We start from the raw sequence: 21,772 nt of genomic DNA, 5'->3' as shown, positions 1-21,772 counted from the left end.
CTTGGAAAAGGGACTCAGAAAGACTGCCACAAAATTCAAGAGCCTTGTCCCCGAGAAGGGGAAACACCCAAGCCTCGTCCCTGGATTAGACAACTCTCTCTGTAATTATTTCTTCTGGAAGTTATACCCTTTTATAAGTCTCAAGGAATGGTCAGTAGTTCTGCTCAAAATAAATGAATGGAGCCAGGTCTAGGAATTCAATAACAAAATCTTCCTCAAGCCAAGAATTCCTTTATATGGGTACTAGGGACCTCTTCCTAATTGAAAGTGTTAAAGACAGTGATCTATTTCTCACACTCAAGTTACTTATGCCAGACAAGCAAACACAGCTGTCAACAACATGCTCTCACGTCTTGTTCTTTTTGTCAGGACACTGGAGCGTGAAAAAGAAAAGAGAGAGTCATATAACTCACCAATGTCAGGTGTGGGCTCTGGCCAGCCCATGTGGTTCAATCCTGTCGGGGCACTCTGCGAGAATGGATGGCTTCTTCCAGGGAGGTTCAAAGACTTTGGAGAGGTAATGATCATCTTCCTCCAACACTGGGAGAAAAGGAAAAGAGGCAGAGAGTAAATGAAAAAAAGAGAGAGCATGCTGTCATTGCCACATTCTGATTTTCCTAATTGCCCAGGACTTTGCTGTGAGCAGAGCAAGCAGCCAAAATGCACACAGCTCAGGGAAGTGCCATTCACTTCAAAATCCATGATAAAAGAAAAGTTTCTCTTGGAATCAGTAGTCTGCAATCTGTACAGCCATATGTGGCAACCATGGCAGAACAGGTTGTCATTCAACAATGTGAAATGAGGACTGTCAGCAGGTCTCCAAACCCCAAATTATACCAGCTGGTCAGCCCACACAGCCTGACATTTCTCCAAAGCAAGACTTTGTTTTAGCTATATTCTTGCAGGGGTGCTTAATTAAAATGCAACCCATGAAGACTCTTACACCTTATAGCTCTACCCTTCAGACAGTAAGGACCAGTATTGCATGGGGGCTTGGTAGAGCAAGAATATTGTCCCTTTCTTTATCACCCCATTATCCAGAAATACACTTGGTCCCTCCAGATTTTGTCTACTTTATAAAGTTATCAAATTTACTTAAAATTTGGGTATTAATCATATAAATGTTCCATTTTCTTTTTTGTATTCCACACAAAGTAAGCAAACAGTGCTTAGAAAATTCTCTTAGTGATTTAAGGAAACATAAATATAGAAACAAGGATTAGGGAGTACAATACTTCATTCCATCTCCTCATTTTGAATGCAACTAATAACATTGGGAGGATGTATAAGTCAGTTTCCCAAGGGCTATAAATAAATAATAGCATGTGGGTTGGAGTAGAAAGCCAGTATTTGAAACTAAGCTAATCCTGTGGTGAGTTACCTTTTTTTGTTTGTGGTTCTTGACCTCAATAGCAGCTTAAGACTGAGTATGGACCAAACGTACTCCAAAAAGTCTTCTCTAGTCTGCAGAAAGGGGAAAGGGACCCTGAGGATATGAATAAATGGGGAAATCTTCTATGTTATCATTTACTTCCACCCTAGACTCCCAGGAAGTCTTATTATATCAGTACGTATGGCAGTGATGGCCAGGAAGGCCCCTAAAATTCTGAGGAAGGGGATTCTTTATGACCAGGAGAAACGTAGCCCCAAGAGCATGTGGGAAGAAGCCCTATTCCTTTTTTCCCACTCTGCTCTCCTGCCACTTGGCTCCAGAGGCAGACACAGTTACAGGAAGCATAAGGCAGACTGGGAAAATGAAAGCCACTAAATGCAGGCAAAAATGCAGGCAAAGGGGGGCTCCTGGAAGCCAAGAAGTGTCTGGAAGAATACAGAAAGGAAAAAGATCAAGAAATGATACCATAAAGTTGTTTATGATCTCCTGGACTTATACCCAAACCGTGCTTGTGTGGATCTAACCCTAAATAGAATACTAAAGTCACTGAGAACCAAAATTTGAGAACGAAATTATGGAGTGGACCATTTTATAAGTCTCAGACTAGCCACAGAGTGATCCACGTTATCGAAATAACACTGAAAACACCTTGAAAATTTTAACTGACATAACAAATAGAGCTCCTGCAGGGCAGTAAGAACTTTTACCCTAAACTGGATCAGTTACTTGAAAAACCTAATTATTCTTCTTCATAGAAACTAAGGCTCATAATGTAATATTCAAAATGTCCAAGATACAACCCAGAATTATTTGATATACAGAAAACTATGAAAATGTCAACAGCTTATAAGGGGAAGACAATCAACAGAGCCCAGCACCAAGATGACACAGTGTTGGAATTATAAAAGATTTTAAAGAAGCTCATATAACTGTGCGCTAAGAAGTGCATGTGAACACTCTTGAAATGAATTGAAAATAATGGCAGGAAAATAGATACAAAATAGAATACAATGGAAACATTAGACCTGAAAGAGAAAATAGCTAAAATTAAAATTTTATATGGGTGGACCTTGAGTGCATTATGCTAAGTGAAATAAATCAGACAAGAAAAAAAAAGACTGTATGATCTTACTTGTATTGAATATGTGAAATCTTAGAAAAGAAAAGTCAAGCTAATAGAGACAAAATAGCCAAAGGCAGGGAGTAGGTGGTAGGCAAACTGGATGAGGGAGCCAAAAGATACAAGCGTCCAGTTATAAAATAAGTCCTGTAAGGTGCAGCATGGTAACTACAGCTAACAACAGTGCACTGTATAACAGACACAAAGGAAACAAATTGACAGCAATACAATAACAGTGGGAGACTTTAACACCTCACATCAATGGACACACCATCAAGCAGAAAATCAACAAGGAAACAGTGACATTAAATAACACATTAGACCAACTGGACTTCATTCAAAAACAGAAGAACACATGCTTTTCACATGCACATGTAATGTTCTCATGCTGGTCCACAAAACAAGTCTCAGCACATTAGAGGACAGAAATGATACCAAGTATCCTTTCAGATCACAATGCTATGAAACTAGAAACCTATTACAGGAAGAAAAGTGGGAAAAATGCAAATATGTAGAGACTAAGAAACATGGTACTAAAACTCCAATAAGTCAACCAAAAAAAATGAAAGAGGAAATCAGAAAACACCCTGAGACAAATGAAAATTAAAAAACACAACTTTCCAAAGGCTATGGGAAGCAGCAAAAGCTGTTCCCAAGAGGGAAGTTTATATCAATACAGCCTTACCTCAAGAAACAAGAGAAATAGATAACCAAACCTACCATGTAAAGGAATTAGAAATATAAGAACAAAATCCAAAGTCAGCAGAAGGATAGAAATAATAAAGATCAGAGTAGAGATTAAAAAAAACCAATACAACATTGTAAAATAATTAGCCTCTAATTAAAATAAATAAATTTAAATTAAAAAAAAAAACCCACAATAGAAAAGACTAATGAAAAGAGCTGGTTTTTTAAAAAGATAAACGAAATTGATAAGCCTTTAGCCAGGCTCATTAAGAGAAAGAGAGGGGCCTTCCCTAGTGGCCAGTGGCTATGACTCTGTGTTCCCCATGAAGGGAGTTTGGGTTTAATCCCTGGTCAGGGAACTAGGTCCCACATGCCACAACTAAAGATCCATATGCCAGAACTAAGACCTGGCACAATAAAAATAAATAGATAGATAGATATTTTAAAAAAGAAAAAAAGAGGATCCAAATACACTAACTTGGAAATTAAAGATGACAAGTTGCAACTTGTCATAAGAGAATACTGTGAACAGTTACATACCAACAAACTGGACAACCTAGAAGGAATGGGTAAATTCCTAGAAACATATAATCTTCATAGATTGAATCAGGAAGAAACAGATAATCTCAACAGACTGATTATTTGTATTGAAACTGAATTGGTAGTCAAAAACTCCCAACAAACAAAAGTCCAAAGCTAGAAGGCTTCACAGAAGAATTCTGTGTGTGTGCTTAGTCATTCAGTCATGTCCAACTCTTTGCAACCCTTTGGACTGTAGCCCCCCAGGCTTCTCTGTACATGGGAATTTTCAGGCAAGAATACTGGAGTGGGTTGCCATTCCTTCCTCCAAGGGATCTTCCCGACCCAGGGATTGAACTTGCACCCCTTGTGTCTCCTGTATTGCAGGCAGAATCTTTATTTGCCAAGCCATTGGGGAATTCTACCAAACATTTCAGTTCAGTTCAGTCGCTCAGTCGTGTCCAACTCTGCGACCCCATGGACTGCAGCACGCTAGGCCTCCCTGTCCATCACCAACTCCCGGAGTTCACTCAAACTCATGTCCATTGAGTTGGTGATACCATCTCATTCTCTGTCATCACCTTCTCTACCCGCCTTCAATCTTTCCCAGCATCAGGGTCTTTTCAAATGAGTCAGCTCTTTGCATCAGGTGGCCAAAGTATTGGAGTTTCAGCTTCAACATCTAAAGAAGACTTAATATCTATCCTCAAACTATTCTTTTTTTTTAAATATAAATTTATTTATTTTAATTGGAGGCTAATTACTTTACAATATTGTATTGGTTTTGCCATACATCAATATGAATCCGCCATGAGTGTACATGTGTTCCCCATCCTGAACCCCCTCTCATCTCCCTCCCCATACCATCCCTCTGGGTCATCCCAGTGCACCAGCCCCGAGCATCCTGTATCATGCATCGAACCTAGACTGGCGATTTGTTTCATATATGATATTATACATGTTTCAGTGCCATTCTCCCAAATCATCCCACCCTCGCCCTCTCCCACAGAGTCCAAAAGACTGTGCTATACACCTGTGTCTCTTTTGCTGTCTCACATACAGGGTTATTGTTACCATCTTTCTAAATTCCATATATATGCATTAGTATACTGTATTGGTGCTTTTCTTTCTGGCTTACTTCACTCTGTATAATAGGCTCCAGTTTCATCCACCTCATTAGAACTGATTCAAATGTATTCTTTTTAATAGCTGAGTTAATACTCCATTGTGTATATGTACCACAGCTTTCTTATCCATTCATCTGCTGATGGACATCTAGGTTGCTTCCATGTCCTGGCTATTATAAACAGTGCTGCGATGAACATTGGGGTACACGTGTCTCTTTCAATTCTGGTTTCCTCAGTGTGTATGCCTAGCAGTGGGATTGCTGGGTCATATGGCAGTTCTATTTCCAGTTTTTTAACTGTACTAGTGGGGCTGTACTAGTTTGCATTCCCACCAACAGTGTAAGAGGGTTCCCTTTTCTCCACACCCTCTCCAGCATTTATTGCTTGTAGACTTTTGGATCGCAGCCATTCTGACTGGCGTGAAATGGTACCTCACTGTGGTTTCGATTTGCATTTCTCTGATAATGAGTGATGTTGAGCATCTTTTCATATGTTTGTTAGCCATCTGTATGTCTTCTTTGGAGAAATGTCTGTTTAGTTCTTTGGTCCATTTTTTGATTGGGTCGTTTATTTTTCTGCATTTGAGCTGCAGGAGTTGCTTGTATATTTTTGAGATTAGTTCTTTGTCAGTTGTTTCATTTGCTATTATTTTCTCCCATTCTGAAGGCTGTCTTTTCACCATGCTTAGAGTTTCCTTTGTTTTGCAGAAGCTTTTAAGTTTAATTAGGTCCCGTTTGTTTATTTTTGCTTTTATTTCCAATATTCTGGGAGGTGAGTCATAGAGGATCCTGCTGTGATTTATGTCAGAGAGTGTTTTCCCTATGTTCTCCTCTAGGAGTTTTATAGTTTCTGGTCTTACATTTAGATCTTTAATCCATTTTGAGTTTAGTTTTGTGTATGGTGTTAGAAAGTGTTCTATTTTCATTCTTTTACAAGTGGTTGACCAGTTTTCCCACACTACTTGTTAAAGAGATTGTCTTTAATCCATTGTATATTCTTGCCTCCTTTGTCAAAGATAAGGTGTCCATAGGTGCATGGATTTATCTCTGGGCTTTCTATTTTGTTCCATTGATCTATATTTCTGTCTTTGTGCCAGTACCATACTGTCTTGATGACTGTGGCTTTGTAGTAGGGCCTGAAGTCAGGTTGATTCCTCCAGTTCCATTCTTCTTTCTCAAGATTGCTTTCTCCTCAAACTATTCTAAAATATTGAAGAGGATAAAACATTCCCAAACTCACTCTATGAGGCCAGAATTACACTGATACCAAAACCAGACAAAGACACTATAAAAATTGGAAATTACAGACCAGCATCTCTGATGAACACAGATGGAAGAATCCTCAACAGAATATTAGCAAACTAAATTCAAAGTACATAACAAAGGATCATATTGATATACCATGATCAAGTGGGATTTATCCCAGGGATGCTGGGTGATTCAATATCTACAAATCAACCAATGTTACACACCATGTTAATAAAATGAAGGATAAGGGAATTGATCAAGATGGCAGAGTAGGAGGAAGTAGAGCTCATCTACCCCCACAAACACATCAAAAATACCTCTACATGTGCAACAATTGCCACTGAAAACTAACTGGAAATTGGCAGAAAGCCTCCTGTACAAACAAGGCTATAAGAAAAAACAAACTATAAAAGTCACATGATCTCCCAATAGATGGAGAAAAAGCATTAACAAAAATTCAGTATCCATTCATGATAAAAAATTACCAAAGTTGGTATAGAGGTACATTTCTTGAGATAATAAAGGCCATTTATGACAAACACACCTGACATCATACTGAATGGGGAAAACCTGAAATCTTTTCCTTCAGGATCAAGAATAAGACAAGAATGCCCACTCTCACATTTTCACTTACCACAGTATAGGAAGTCCTAGCTATAGCAAACAGATAAGAAAAAAAAGCACCAAAATTAGAAGGAAAGAAGTAAAACTGTCATATTTGCAGATGACATGATATTATATATAGAAAACTTTAAAATCTCCACCAAAAAACTTTTAGAATAGATGAATTCAATAAAGATGCAGGATATAAGATTAATATACAGAAATTCACTCCTTCTCTATTATATGCTAATAATTAACTATGAAAAAGAGAAGCAAGAAAACACTACCATTTACAATTGCATCAAAGGAATAAAATGTCTAAGAATAAATTTACTAAGGAGAATAAAGACATATATTTTGAAAACTATAAGACATTGATGAAAGAAATTGGAGATGATACAAATATATGGAAAGGCATCATATATATATATGGCATCATATATATATATATATATATATAAAATTACTGGAAGAAGTAATATTGTTAAAATATCTATACTACCCAAAGGAGTCTGAAGACTTAATGCAATGCCTATCAAAATACCCATAAAATTTTTCACAGAATAAAAATGAATAAATAATCCTAAATTTGTATGGAACCACAAAAGTCCCCAAATAGACAAATCGCTATTGATAGAAAAGAACACAGTTCAAAGTATTATGCTGTCTGACTTCATACTAATCTTCAAAGCTACAGTAAAAAAAAAAAAAAAAAAAGCAGCATGGTATTGACAAAAACAGACATGTGGATCAATGAAATATCACAGAGAGCCCACAAATAAACCTGTGTACATATGGTTAATTAGTCTATGACAAAAGAGGTAAGAATATGCAATGGAGAAAAAGTCTCTTCAACAAGCACTGCTAGGAAAACTGGACAGCTACATGCAAAAGAATGAGATCAGAACATTTTCTCACATCATATAAAGTATAAACTCGAAATGGATAAAGACCTATATATAAGATCAGAAAGTATAAAACTCCTAGAAGAAAATGCAGACAGTATACTCTTTGACATAGGCCTTAACAAGAATGGTAAAGACTAGAGATCTCACAAGAAAATTAGAGATATCAAGGGAACATTTCATGCAAAGATGGGCACAACAAAGGACAGAAATGGTATGAACCTAACAGAAACTGAAGATATTAAGAAGCTATGGCAAGAATACACAGAACTATCCAAAAAAGATCTTAATGACCCAGATAACCACCCAGAACCAATGGTGTGATCACTCACCAAGAGCCAGACATCCTGGAATGCGAAGTCAAGTGGGCCTTAGGAAGCATCACTACCAACAAAGCTAGTGGAGGTGATGGAATTCCAGCTGAGCTATTTCAAATCCTAAAAGATGATGCTGTGAAAGTGCTGCACTCAGTATGCCAGCAAATTTGGAAAACTCAGCAGTGGCCATAGGACTGGAAAAGATCAGTTTTCATTCCAATCCCAAAGAAAGGCAATGCCAAAAAATGTTCAAACTACCGTACAATTGCACTCATCTCACCAATAGCAAAGTAATGCTGAAAATTCTCCAAGTGAGGCTTCAACAGTACGTGAACCAAGAACTTCCAGATGGATTCCAAGCTGGATTTAGAAAAGGCAGAGGAACCAGAGAGCAAATTGCCAACATGTTAGATCATAGAAAAAGCAAGGGAGTTCCAGAAAAAAATCTTTTCCTGCTTTATTGACTATGCCAAAGCCTTTGACTGTGTGGATCACAACAAACTGGAAAATTCTTCAAGAGATGGGAATACCAGACCACCTTATCTGTCTCCTGAGAAATATGTATGCAGGTCAAGAAACAACAGTTAGAACTGGACATGGAACAATAGACTGGTTCCAAATCAGGACAGGAGTACGTTAAAGCTGTATATTGTCACCCTGCTTATTTAACTTCTATGCAGAGCACATCATGTGAAATGATGGGCTGGATGAAGCACAAGATGGAATCAAGATTTCTGGGAGAAATATCAATAACCTCAGATATGCAGATGACACTGCCCTAATGGCAGAAAGTGAAGAAGGACTGAAGAGCCTCTTGATGAAAGTGAAACAGGAGAGTGAAAAAGCTGGCTTAAAACTCAGCATTCAAAAAATTAAGATCATGACATCTGGTCCCATCACTTCATGGCAAATAGATCAGGAAATAATGGAAATAGTGACAGACTTTATTTTACTGGGCTCCAAAATCACTGCAGATGGTGACTGTAGCCATGAAATTAAAATACACCTGCTTCTTGGAAGAAGAGCTCTGACAAATCTAGACAGCAAAAAGTAGAGGTATTACTTTACTGACAAAGGTTCATCTAGTCAAAGCTTTTTCAGTTTTTCCAGTAGTCATGTATGGATGTGAGAGTTGGACTGTAAAGAAAGCTGAGTACCGAAAAATTGATACTTTTGAACTGTGATGTTGGATAACACTCTTGAGAGTCCCTTGGAGTGCTAGGAGATCAAACCAGTCAATCCTAAAGTAAATCAGTCCTGAGTATTCATTGGAAGGACTGTTGCTGAAGCTCCAATGCTTTGGCCACCTGATACAAAGAACTGGCTCATTGGAAAAGACCCTGACACTGGAAAAGATTGAAGGCTGCAGGAGAAGGGGACGACAGAGGTTGAGATGGTTGGATGGCATCACCATCTTGATGGACATGAGTTTGAGTGAGCTCCAGGAAGTGGTGATGGGCAAGAAGCCTGGCATGCTGCAGTCCATGGGGTCACAAAGAGTCAGACATGACTGAATGACTGTGACTGAACTGAAAATTTATATATATATATATATATATATATATATATTATTTGTCTCCTCAGGCAAGAATCTGTGGGTGTATGAATCCTCAGTCATGTCTGATTCTTTGCAACCTCATGGATGTAGCCCACCGGGCTCCTCTGTCCATGAAGTTTTCCAGGCAAAAATACTGGAGTATGTTGCCATTTGCTACTTGAGAGGATTTTCCTGACCTAGGGATTGAATCTGCATCTCCTCTGTCTCCTGCATTGCAGGTGGATACTTTACCCACAAACCATCAGGGAAGCCAAAATAAGCAAATGGAACCTCATCAAACTTAGAAGCTTTTGCACAGTGAAGGAAACCAATAAAACAATGAATGGGAGAAAATGTTTCCAGATGATATGTCTGATAAGCAGTTTATATAAGAAATATAAACATCTCATATAACTCTGTATCAAAAAACTCCAAAACACCCAATTTAAAAAAGGGCAGAGGACCTGAATAACCATTTTGCCAAAGATGACATATAGATGACCAAAAGGAACCTGAAAATATGCTCAACATGGCTAATCGCTAGTGAAATGTAACTCAAAACCACAGTGACCTCCTACACTGTTGGTGGGACATAAATGGGTACAGCCACTATGGACAACAGTATGGCAATACCATAAAAAAAACCTAAAAATCAGTTCAGTTGAGTCATTCAGTCATGTCCAACTCTTTGCATCCCCATGGACTGCAGCACACCAGGCTTTCCTGTCCATCACCAACACCCAGAGTTTACTCAAACTCATGCCCATTGAGTCGGTGATGCCATCAAACCATCTCATCCTCTGTCATCCCCTTCTCCTCCTACCTTCAAACTTTCCGCAAATCAGGGTCTTTTCTAATGAGTCAGTTTTCACATCAGGTGGCCAAAGTATTGGAGTTTCAGCTTCAACATCAGTCCTTCCAATGAATATTCAGGACTAATCTCCTTTAGGATGGATTGGTTGGATTTCCTTGCAGTTCAAGGAACTCTCGAGAGTCTTCCCCAACACCACAGTTCAAAAGCATCAATTATTTGGTGCTCAGCTTTCTTTATAGTCCAACTCTCACATCCATACATACTACTGGAAAAACCATAGCCTTAACTAGATGCGCCTTAGTTGACAAAGTAATGTCTCTGCTTTTTAATATGCTATCTAGGTTGGTCATAACTTTCTTTCTAAGGAGTAAGCATCTTTTAATTTCATGGGTACAGTCACCAGCTGCAGTGATTTTGGAACCCCAGAAAACAAAGTCTGCTACTGTTTCCCCTGTTTCTCCATCTATTTTCCATGAAGAGATGGGACCAGATGCGGTGATCTTAGTTTTCTTAATGTTGAGCTTTAAGCCAACTTTTTCACTCTCCTCTTTCACTTTCACCAAGAGACTCTTTAGTTCTTCTTCACTTTCTGCCACAAGGGGAGATCTGCATATCTGAGGTTATTGATATTTCTCCTGGCAGTCTTGATTCCAGCTTATGCTTCATCCAGCCCAGCATTTCTCATGACGTACTCTGCATATAGGTTAAATAAGCAGGGTGACAATATACAGCCTTGATGTACTCCTTTTCCTATTTGGAACCAGTTCTAATTGTTGCTTCCTGATCTGCATACAGATTTCTCAAGAGGCAGGTCAGGTGGTCTGGTATTCCCATCTCTTGAAGAATTTTCCACAGTTGATTGTGATCCACACAGTCAAAGGCTTTGGCATAGTCAATAAAGCAGAAACAGATATTTTCCTCGAACTCTCTTGCTGTTTCTATGGTCTAACTTGTTGGCAATTTGCTCTCTGGTTCTTCTGCCTTTTCTAAATCCAACTTGAACATCTGGAAGTTCACAGTTCACTTATTGTTGAAGCTTGGCTTGGAGAATTTTGAGCATTACTTCACTAGCGTGCGAGATGAGTGCAATTGTGCGGTAGTTTGAGCAATCTTTGGCATTGCCTTTCTTTGGGATTGGAATGAAAACTGACCTTTTCCAGTCCTATGGCCACTGCTGAGTTTTCCAAATTTGCTGGCATACTGAGTGCAGCACTTTCACAGCATCATCTTTTAGGATTTGAAATAGCTCAGCTGGAATTCCATCACCTCCACTAGCTTTGTTGGTAGTGATGCTTCCTAAGGCCCACTTGACTTCGCATTCCAGGATGTCTGGCTCTTGGTGAGTGATCACACCATCATGATTATCTGAGTCGTGAAGATCTTTTTTGTATAGTTCAACTGAATATTCTTGCCACCTCTTCTTAATATCCTCTGCTTCTGTTAGGTACATACCATTTCTTTCCTTTATTGAGCCCATCTTTGCATGAAATGTTCCCTTGGTATCTCTAAATTTCTTAAAGAGATCTCTAGTCTTTCCCATTCTATTGTTTTCCTTTAATTCTCTGCACTGATCACTGAAGAAGGCTTTCTTATCTCTCCTTGCTATTCTTTGGAACTCTGCATTCAGATGCTTATATCTTTCCTTTTATCCTTTGCTTTTTGCTTCTCTTCTTTTCACAGCTATTTGTAAGGCCTCTGCAGACATACATTTTGCTTTTTTGCATTTCTTTTTCTTGGGATGGTCTTGCTCCCTGTCTCCTGTACAATGTCAGAAACCTCCATCCATAGTTCTTCAAGTACTCTTTCTATCAGATCTTGTCCCTTAAATCTATTTCTCACTTCCACTGTATGGTCATACCTGAATGGTCTAGTGGTTTTCCCTACTTTTTCAATATAAGTCTGAATTTGGCAATAAGGAGTTCATGATCTGAGCCACAGTCAGCTCCCGGGCTTGTTTTTGCTGACTGTATAGAGTTTCTCCATCTTTGGCTGCAAAGAATATAATCAATCTGATTTCAGTGTTGACTATCTGGTGATGTCCATGTGTAAAGTCTTCTCTTGTCTTGTTGGAAGAGAATGTTTGCTATGACCAGTGTGTTCTCTTGGCAAAACTCTATTAGCCTTTGCCCTGCTACATTCTGTACTCCAAGGCCAAATTTGCCTGTTACTCGAGGTGTTTCTTGACTTCCTACTTTTGCATTCCAGTGCCCTATAATGAAAAGGACATCTTTTTTGGGTGTTAGTTCTAGAAGATCTTGTAGGTCTTCATAGAACCATTCAACTTCAGCTTCTTCAGCATTATTTGTCAGGACATAGACCTGGATTACCGTGATAGTGAATGGTTTGCCTTGGAAATAAACAGAGATCATTCTGTCCTTTTTGAGATTGAATCCAAGTAATGCATCTCAGACTCTCTTATTGACTATGATGGCTACTCCATTTCTTCTAAGGGATTCTTGCCAACAGTAGTGGATATAATTGTCATCTGAGTTAAATTCATCCATTCCAGTCCATTTTGGTTCACTGATTCCTAAAATGCTGATGTTCACTCTTGCCATCTCCTGGTTGACCACTTCCAATTTGCCTTGATTCATGGACCTAACTTTCCAGGTTCCTATGCAATATTGCTCTTTACAGCATCAGACCTTGCTTCCATCACCAGTCACATGCACACTGAATGTTGTTTTTGCTTTGGCTCCGTCTCCTCATTTTTTTGGATTATTTCTCCACTGATCTTCAGTAGCATACTGGGCGCCTACCTACCTGGGGAGTTCTTTATGTGTCCTATATTTTTGCCTTTTCATGCTGTTCATGGGGTTCTCAACGAAAGAATACTGAAGCGGTTTGCCATTCCCTTCTTCAGTGGACCACATTTTACCACATTTTGTCAGTATCTGATCCAGCAATCCCACTCCTGGGCATATATCTGGAGAAAATCAAAATTCAAAATTATACATGCACCCCAATGTTTACTGAGGCACCATTTATAATAGCCAGGACATGGAAGCAACCTAAATGTCCATCGGCTGAGGAATGCATAAAGAAGATGTGGTACATATATACAATGGAATATTACTCAGCCATAAAAGAACTAAAAAATGCCATTTTCTTCAACATGGATGGACCTAGAGCTTGTCATACTGTGTGAAGTAAGTCAGACAAAGACAAGTATCATATGATATTGCTTATACATAGAATCTAAATAAATGGTATGAACGAGCCTATTTACAAAACAGAAGTTGAGTCAGAGGTGTAGAAAACAATCTTGTGGTTATCAGGGGGAAGAAGAGAGAGGGATAAATGGGGAGACTGGGACTGACATATACACACTACTAATATAGAATGGGCAAGAGAAATGGATTTGATCCCTAGGTCAGGAAAATCCCCTGCAATATGAAATGGAAATCCGTTCCAGTATTCTTGCCTGCAAAACTCCCCTGCAAAACTGGTTGGCTACAGTCCATGGGGTCACAAAGAGTCAGACATGACTGAGCATAAGCAAACACATATATAGAACAGAGAGCTAATAAGAACCTACTGAATAGCACAGGGAACGTTACTGAATACACTGCAATGACCTACTTGGGAACAGAATCTAAAAAAGAGTGGATACATGTGTATGTATAACTGACTCACTTGTCTGCACAGCATAAACACAACACTGTAAATCAACTATATGCCAATAAAAATTAATTAAAAAACCACAGTGAGATATCCCCTCACATCTGTCAGAATGGCTGTTGTCAAAAAGACAGCAAATAACAAATGTCAGTGAGGACGTGGAGAAAAGGCCACTGTAATACGGGTTTGGTGGCAATGTAAACTGGTACAGTCATTGTGGAAAACCACACGGAAGTGACAGAGTCAATTCCGAGGTAGGTGGATAGGACGTCCAGGGGTCCCCAAGGAGAGAGGGGTCTGGAATTCTCAAGGAGGAGGAAAGGACAAACGTTTGTTTTTCCTCTATATTCCTTAGGATTATATAACAATAATGTATCCTGCTTGAGCAGTCTCTGGAAAAAACCTTCTGGCTAATCCTGTTATCTTAAAATGTAAATTATGGGAGTGTGTCTAAGTAAGGTCTTTACAACCTCCAGACATACTTTTTATTCACTGCAATAACTAATTAAAATTATATAATTTAATTATTTAAACTAATTAAAAGTATATAACTCCACTGCTAACACTAGTGAGGGGGTACTCTTTCTGCCCCCTTATGATGTCTGTGTCAGATGCTTTCTCTATCCCTTTTATACTTTAATAAAACTGTATTGCACAAAAGCTCTGAGTGATCAAGCCTTATCTCTGGCCCCAGATTGAGTTCTTCTCTTCCAGAGGCCAAGAATCCTGGCGTCTTTTCATGGGTCAGCAACAACCTTTCAGAAGTTCCTTAAAAAATTAAAAATAAAACTACCCTATGATCCAGCAACTCCACTACTGGGTGTATATCTAAAGAAAACAAACAAACAAAAAAAATCAAAAAAATATATGCACCCCAATGTTCATATCAGTACTGTTTAAAATTGGCAAGGTATGAAAGCAAACTGAGTGTTCATCAACAGATGAATAAAGAAGATGTGGTAAATATATATATCAGAATAATAGCCATAAAAATAATGAAATTTTGCCATTTGCAACAATGGGGATGGGACTGGAGGGTATTATGCTTAGTGAAATAAGTCAGAAAGAGAAAGATAGATTCTGTATATTTTCACTTAGATATGGAATCTAAAACAAAAAACTCAAAGATACAGAAAACACATCAGTGGTTAACAGTGGGGAGAGGATGAATGGAGGGGAAAGAGGGAAAAAAAGGTTAAGAGGTACCAAAATACTATGTATAAAATAATAAGCAACAAAGATATATTATACAGTACAGAGAAATATAGTCATTACTTTATAATAACTAAATATGGAGTGTAATCTATAAAACCATTGAATCACTGTGTTGTGTACTTGACGCTAACATAATATTGGACTTAAATCAATCGTACTTCAAAAAAAAATGTATGTAGAGAAAACACAAGAGAATTATATTTTAATAGTGAGTAACTCAGCTGGTAAATCCACTTGCAATGCAGGAGACCCTGGTTTGATTTCTGGGTTGAAAAGATTCTCTGGAGAAAGGATAGGCTACCCACTCTAGTATTCATGGGCTACCCTCGTGGTTAGGTGGTAAAGAATCCACCTGCAATGCAGGAGACCTGGGTTCGATCCCGGGGTTGGGAAAATCTCCTGGAGAAGATCTTGGAGGAGGGCATGGCAACCCACTCCAGTACTCTTGCCTGGAGAATCCCTATGGACAGAGGAACCTGGTGGGCTACAGTCCATGGGGTCACAAAGATTTGGACATGACTGAGCGACTAAGCACAGCACAGTGGGGATAGTAAATGAACCTCAGTGGAACTAAGATTACTAAAGGTCATTGGAAGTGGTAAAATGTTGAGAACAGTAGACTGTGATAGGTTATGTACGTTTATAATGCTTTTAATGTAGTAGTGTTAGTCGCTCAGTTTTGTCCGATTCTTTGCGACCCCATGGACTGGAGCCCGGCAGGCTCCTCTGTTCATGGAATTCTCCAGGCAAGGATACTGGAGGGGTGGTCATTTTCTTCTAGCAACTAGTATGAAAACCATACAGAACAATATATCCAAAAATACTACAAATAAATTATGATGGAATCCTAAAAACTGTTCATGTAATTCACAGAAAAGAATATTGGGAAACAGAAGAAACAGAAAACAGGTAATACATTGGCAGACTTAGGCCCTAATAAAATTATTTCACATGTTAACTGTCAAAATATACCAATTAAAAAACAAACATAAGCAGAATGGATAAAATAAAAAGATCCAACAATGCTGCCTATAAGAAATTCAAATCAATGACAGGTTGGAAGTAAAAAGATGAAAAAAGACATGTGTAAACATTAACCAAAAAAGAAGTGGTCATATTAATATCAGTGTAGAATTCAGAGCAAAGAAAACCAATTTTAAACAATCTATTTAAGAATACAGGTAAAGAGAAGTACTTTCCAACTCATTTTGTGAGGTTCATATTATCCTGATACCCAAACTATAGGAAAATAGTACAAAAGTGAAAACTCCAGCTCAATATTTCTTATGAGCTTAGATACAGAAGATCTGGATGAAATATCAACAAATTAATACAAGACTTTATAAAGATTATATATTCTATATATACTACATGACCAAGTGGGATTTATTCCAAGTAGAGATGGCTGATTCAACATACAAAAAAATTAATATAATCTACTACATCAAGAGGTTAAAGGTAAAAGTATAAAATGATCACATCAGTAGACACAGAAAAAGCTTTTTAAAAAGTTAACACATTCATGATTTTAAAAAAAGTCTCAGCAAACTAGGAATAGAGAGGAAATTTCTCAACAAAATTCTATAGAAGTTCTACAGCTAACATCATACTTAAGAGTGAAAAAATGGAAATTTATTCTATTACAACAGGGAATAAGGCAGGGATATCCTCTTTTCCCACTCTTATTCAACACAATATTGGAATTCCTAGCCACTGCAATAAGTCAATGGGAAAAAATAATGCAAATTAGGAAATGAAAAATAAAATTGTCCCCACCCATAGAAGATGGTACTCTTTACATAGAAAATCCCAAGGAGTCTTTCAAAAGATTTTTCTGGAACCAATCAATGAATTCTTCAAGGTCACAGGCTACAGTACAAACACACGAAAGTCAGTAATGTTTTAATATACTAAGAATCAACTTGTGAAAAATAAAATTAAGAACACAATGCTGCTTACAACTCCCTAAGAAAATTAAATACAAAGATATAAATTCTAAAAAATGTATAGGGTCTGCATCTTAATCTTATATATAGAAAGTTCTAAATAATACACAAAGATACTCAGAGTTAATAAACAAAGTCAGCAAATCTGCATGTACAAGATCAATACACAAATATCCATTGTATTTCTATACACTAGCAATGAACAAATACCAAAGTGAAATTAAGAAAGCAATTCTATTTACAATATCATAAAAAGAATAAAATACATAGGAAATATTTTAACCAAGGATGTGCAAGACTTGTACAGTGAAAATTATAAAACATTTTGAAAAGCAACTAAATAATACCTAAAAAATAAAACAATACCCTGTGTTCATAGATTTGAAAATTTGATATGTATATATATAAGAAGGTAATACTCTCCAGAGAAATCTACAGATTCAATTTAAACTTACCAAAATCTCAATGACCTTCATTTTTTTTTCCCCAAGAAATGAAACAATTGACCTTAAGATTCATTTGGAATTGCAAGGGACAGCAAACAGGCAACATAATCTTAAAAAATAACAAAGAGGATTCACACATCCCAACTTCAAAACTTAATAGAAAGTTATGGTAAATAGTGTGATACTGGCAAAAGGACAGATACAAGGACCAATAGAATAGAATTGAGAGTCTGGGAATAAACCTATATGTCTAAGGTCATTTGATTTTATACAAGAGTGTCAAGATCATTTTGGAGAAGACAATGGCAACCCACTCCAGTACTCCTGGCTGGAAAATCCCATGGACAGAGGAGCCTGGTAGGCTGCAGTCCATGGGGTTGCTAGGAGTCGGACACGACTGAGATACTTCACTTTCACTTTTCACTTTCATGCATTGGAGAAGGAAATGGCAACCCACTCCAGTGTTCTTGCCTAGAGAATCCCAGGGTGGAGGGAGCCTGGTGGGCTGCCATCTACAGGGTCGCATAGAGTCGGACACGACTGAAGCAACTTAGCAGCAGTAGCAGCAAGATCATTTAATGAGGAAAAGAATAATCTGTTCAACAAATGGTGCTAAGACAACAAGATATCCACATGGAAAAGTTTGAAGTTGTAACCTCACCTCACAGAAACCACAAAAATTAATTCAAAATGAATAGAAATCTTAAATGTAAGAGCGAAAGGTACAAAAGCTCTTAAAAGAAAGCATAAAAATAAGCTTTCATTTTTTTGAATTTACCAAGGCTAGCTTTATGGTCCAGGATGTGATCTATCCTGGAGAAGGTTCCATGTGTGCTTGAGAAAAAGGTGAAATTCATTGTTTTGGGATGAAATGTCCTATAGATATCAATTAGGTCTAACTGGTCTATTGTATCGTTTAAAGTTTGTGTTTCCTTGTTAATTTTCTGTTTAGTTGATCTATCCATAGGTGTGAGTGGGGTATTAAAGTCTCCCACTATTATTGTGTTATTGTTAATTTCTCCTTTCATACTTGTTAGCATTTGTCTTACATACTGCGGTGCTCCCGTGTTGGGTGCATATATATTTATAATTGTTATATCTTCTTCTTGGATTGATCCTTTGATCATTATGTAGTGACCATCTTTGTCTCTTTTCATAGCCTTTGTTTTAAAGTCTATTTTATCTGATATGAGTATTGCTACTCCTGCTTTCTTTTGGTCCCTATTTGCATGGAAAATCTTTTTCCAGCCCTTCACTTTCAGTCTGTATGTGTCCCCTGTTTTGAGGTGGGTCTCTTGTAGACAACATATGTAGGGGTCTTGTTTTTGTATCCATTCAGCCAGTCTTTGTCTTTTGGTTGGGGCATTCAACCCATTTACGTTTAAGGTAATTACTGATAAGTATGATCCCGTTGCCATTTACTTTATTGTTTTGGGTTCGAGTTTATACACTGTTTTTGTGTTTCCTGTCTAGAGAATATCCTTTAGTATTTGTTGTACAGAGTGAAGTAAGCCAGAAGGAAAAACATAAATACAGTATACTAACGCATATATATGGAATTTAGAAAGATGGTAACAATAACCTGGTGTACGAGATAGCAAAAGAGACACTGATGTATAGAACAGTCTTATGGACTCTGTGGGAGAGGGAGAGGGTGGGAAGATTTGGGAGAGTGACATTGAAACATGTAGAATATCATGTAAGAAACGAGTTGCCAGTCCAGGTTCGATGCGCGATACTGGATGCTTGGGGCTGGTGCACTGGGACGACCCAGAGGGATGGTATGGGGAGGGAGGAGGGAGGAGGGTTCAGGATGGGGAACACATGTATGCCTGTGGTGGATTCATTTTGATATTTGGCAAAACTAATACAATTATGTAAAGTTTAAAAATAAAATAAAATTTAAAAGGAAAAAAAAATAAGCTTTCATGATCTTGGATTTGGCAATGGATTCTTAGGCATTACACAAATTCACAAGCAACAAAAGACAAGCTAGATAAACTGGATTACATCAGAATTAAATACTTGCATGCAACAGTAGACACTATCAAGAAAATGAAAGGCAATCTACAAATGGGAGAAAATATTTGTAAATCATTTATTTCATGGGGCCTAGTATCTGTATACATAAAGAGCTCTGACAGTTGAACAACAAAGAAAAATAACCCAATTAAAAAATGGTCAAAGGACTTGAATAGACATTTCTCCAAAGAAAGACACACAAATGGCCAATAAATATATGAAAATATACTCAACATTAGTCACTAGGAAAATGCAAATCAAACCACAATTACGTACCATTCAGACCCATTAGGATGGTATAATTTAAACAAAATAACACAACACGAAGCAACAAGTGTTGGGAAGAATGTAGAGAATTTGCAACCCTCTACACTGTTGATAGAAATATAAAATTGTGTGGAAAAGTCTAGCAGTTCCTCAGAAAGTTAATCATGGAATTACCACATGTCCCAACAATTCCACTCCTATGTATATATCCAAAAGAATAGAAAACATGTATACAAGCAAAAGCTTATACACAGATGTTCCTGACAGCACTATTTAAAACAGTCAAAAAGTGCAGACAACCTAATGCCAATCAATGGATGAATGAATAACAAAAACAAACATATCCACATGATGGAACAAAGTGCTGCTGTATGCTACAACAGAGAAGAACTTCAGAAATATTATGCTAAGTGAAAGAAGTCAGGTACAAAAGATGACATATTATAATTCCATTTACATGAAATATCTATAGGTAATACATAAATCCATAGGAATGAAAATCAGATTAGTGCTTGCCAGGGTCTAGGGAGGGGAAATTGGTTGTGACTGTTTAATAGTTAGGAAATTTCTTTCTGAAATGATGAGAATGTCTTGGAACCAGATAAAGGTAAGTCCTGCAAAATCTTGTGAATCTACTAAATGCCACTGAATTGTACATTTTAATATGGTTCATTTTATGTTATGTAAATTTCACCTCAATTTTTAAAAAAGTGGATATCAGGGATGATGTGAGACTCAGGGATGTGTACTTCACAAATACTTGATAATAAAAGACTGCTATTTTATAAAGGGAAAGAATAAGAAAGAGAGTTAGGGATTGTGTAAAAGGTATGCTTTATAAACTATTAAGTCATTTTTAAATAGCTGACAATTTCATATAAAAATAATGGTGTCACTCTAGAGAAAAAATCTAATTCTCTTTATATGATTTTGTTTAACTGAGATGGTTGTATCAGAATGTCATGCACCTTTGCGGGTATTAGAATTAATGCTGTCCAGCGTCTAACACAATGTTTGACACAGAGTGGGCCCTCACTGAATGGTCATTACTATGGGAGGGGCTTCAGGGCAGGCCTCCCCTTCTCCAGTCCTGCTCCATCACCTGCACAGGGGTGGACACTGCAGAGCGGGAAGGGGGAGCCACAGCCTCTGTGGCTCTCAGACACATCACTGCACAGTGTTTCTCCAGCAGACTGTATAGGGCAGAGGTGCAAAGCGGGCAGGAAAGGCAAGCTGCTGCATTGGAAGATGAGGTACCAGGTCATGTCCGATGACTATGGCATGTGAGCAGCTTACCTGGACTCCATCTTTGTGTGCATGAGTCTTCCTTTCAAACTGGGCCTGCTTCTTCAACTTCCTCCTCTGCGTCTTCTCCAGCCACAGGTCATCTAAACTGATGTATGAGTGCTGAGGGATTCTCCTGGGTTGTGAAGGAGTCTCCCGGGGGACGTCTTCTGCAGAAATGAAGGGAAGAATCCATGTCCCCACCTCGGCGGTAGAGAATGGCCCCGGAGCTGGCTCAGTGTGAAAAGCTTTCAGATCCTGGAAGCAACTGGGCTTCTTGCCTGGTTGTTCTTCCCACAGCATGTGGCTCTAGAGAACAGAGAGCAGAACATGTCCAGTGAGCACAGTGTTCTTTCTCTGTTCACTTTCTTTCTATGTTTTGGTTAATCCCCAAAATACAGATTCCAGTGAAGTACTTTGTTCACAGTAATTTTGGAAAATGTGAAGACTGGAAACAAAAGAAACCTTGTTTCTGTTGAAATGTTCTATTTTTAAGACTATTTCAAAGAATCAAGTCTTCCACCTTGATCAAAGAATTAGGTCTTGAAAGTTGTCTTGAAAGTAATTCATTAGAAATATTTTTTAAGGGTCAGTGGTTGCGGCAGAAAGCTCTTGCCTAAACAATGCCCCCTGAGAACAGAATTTGAGTGGAGACACACAGGCATTTGCTACTCCTTACTTAGCACAGACGTTAACTAGACG

General features: G+C 38.0%; 1 protein-coding gene across 2 annotated transcripts in view; it reads right to left on the bottom strand.

Annotated features, from left to right (window-relative positions):
- Nucleotides 1-21,772, bottom strand: part of ARHGEF4 (Rho guanine nucleotide exchange factor 4) — a 330,100-nt gene that overhangs the window by 129,018 nt on the left and 179,310 nt on the right. For both annotated transcript variants that reach the window (XM_061431639.1, XM_061431648.1), the window contains exons 3-4: nucleotides 21,083-21,379; nucleotides 414-540 (exon numbers count right to left, since the gene is read on the bottom strand). In XM_061431639.1, the coding sequence (XP_061287623.1) occupies nucleotides 414-540; nucleotides 21,083-21,379 (424 nt within the window). The remainder of the gene's footprint in view (nucleotides 1-413; nucleotides 541-21,082; nucleotides 21,380-21,772) is intronic.

The sequence above is a fragment of the Bos javanicus genome, chromosome 2, assembly GCF_032452875.1.
Source record: "Bos javanicus breed banteng chromosome 2, ARS-OSU_banteng_1.0, whole genome shotgun sequence".
Classification (NCBI taxonomy): Eukaryota; Metazoa; Chordata; class Mammalia; order Artiodactyla; family Bovidae; genus Bos; species Bos javanicus.
Note: the sequence above shows the minus strand (reverse complement) of the source record. Positions and strands in the feature narration are given on the sequence as shown.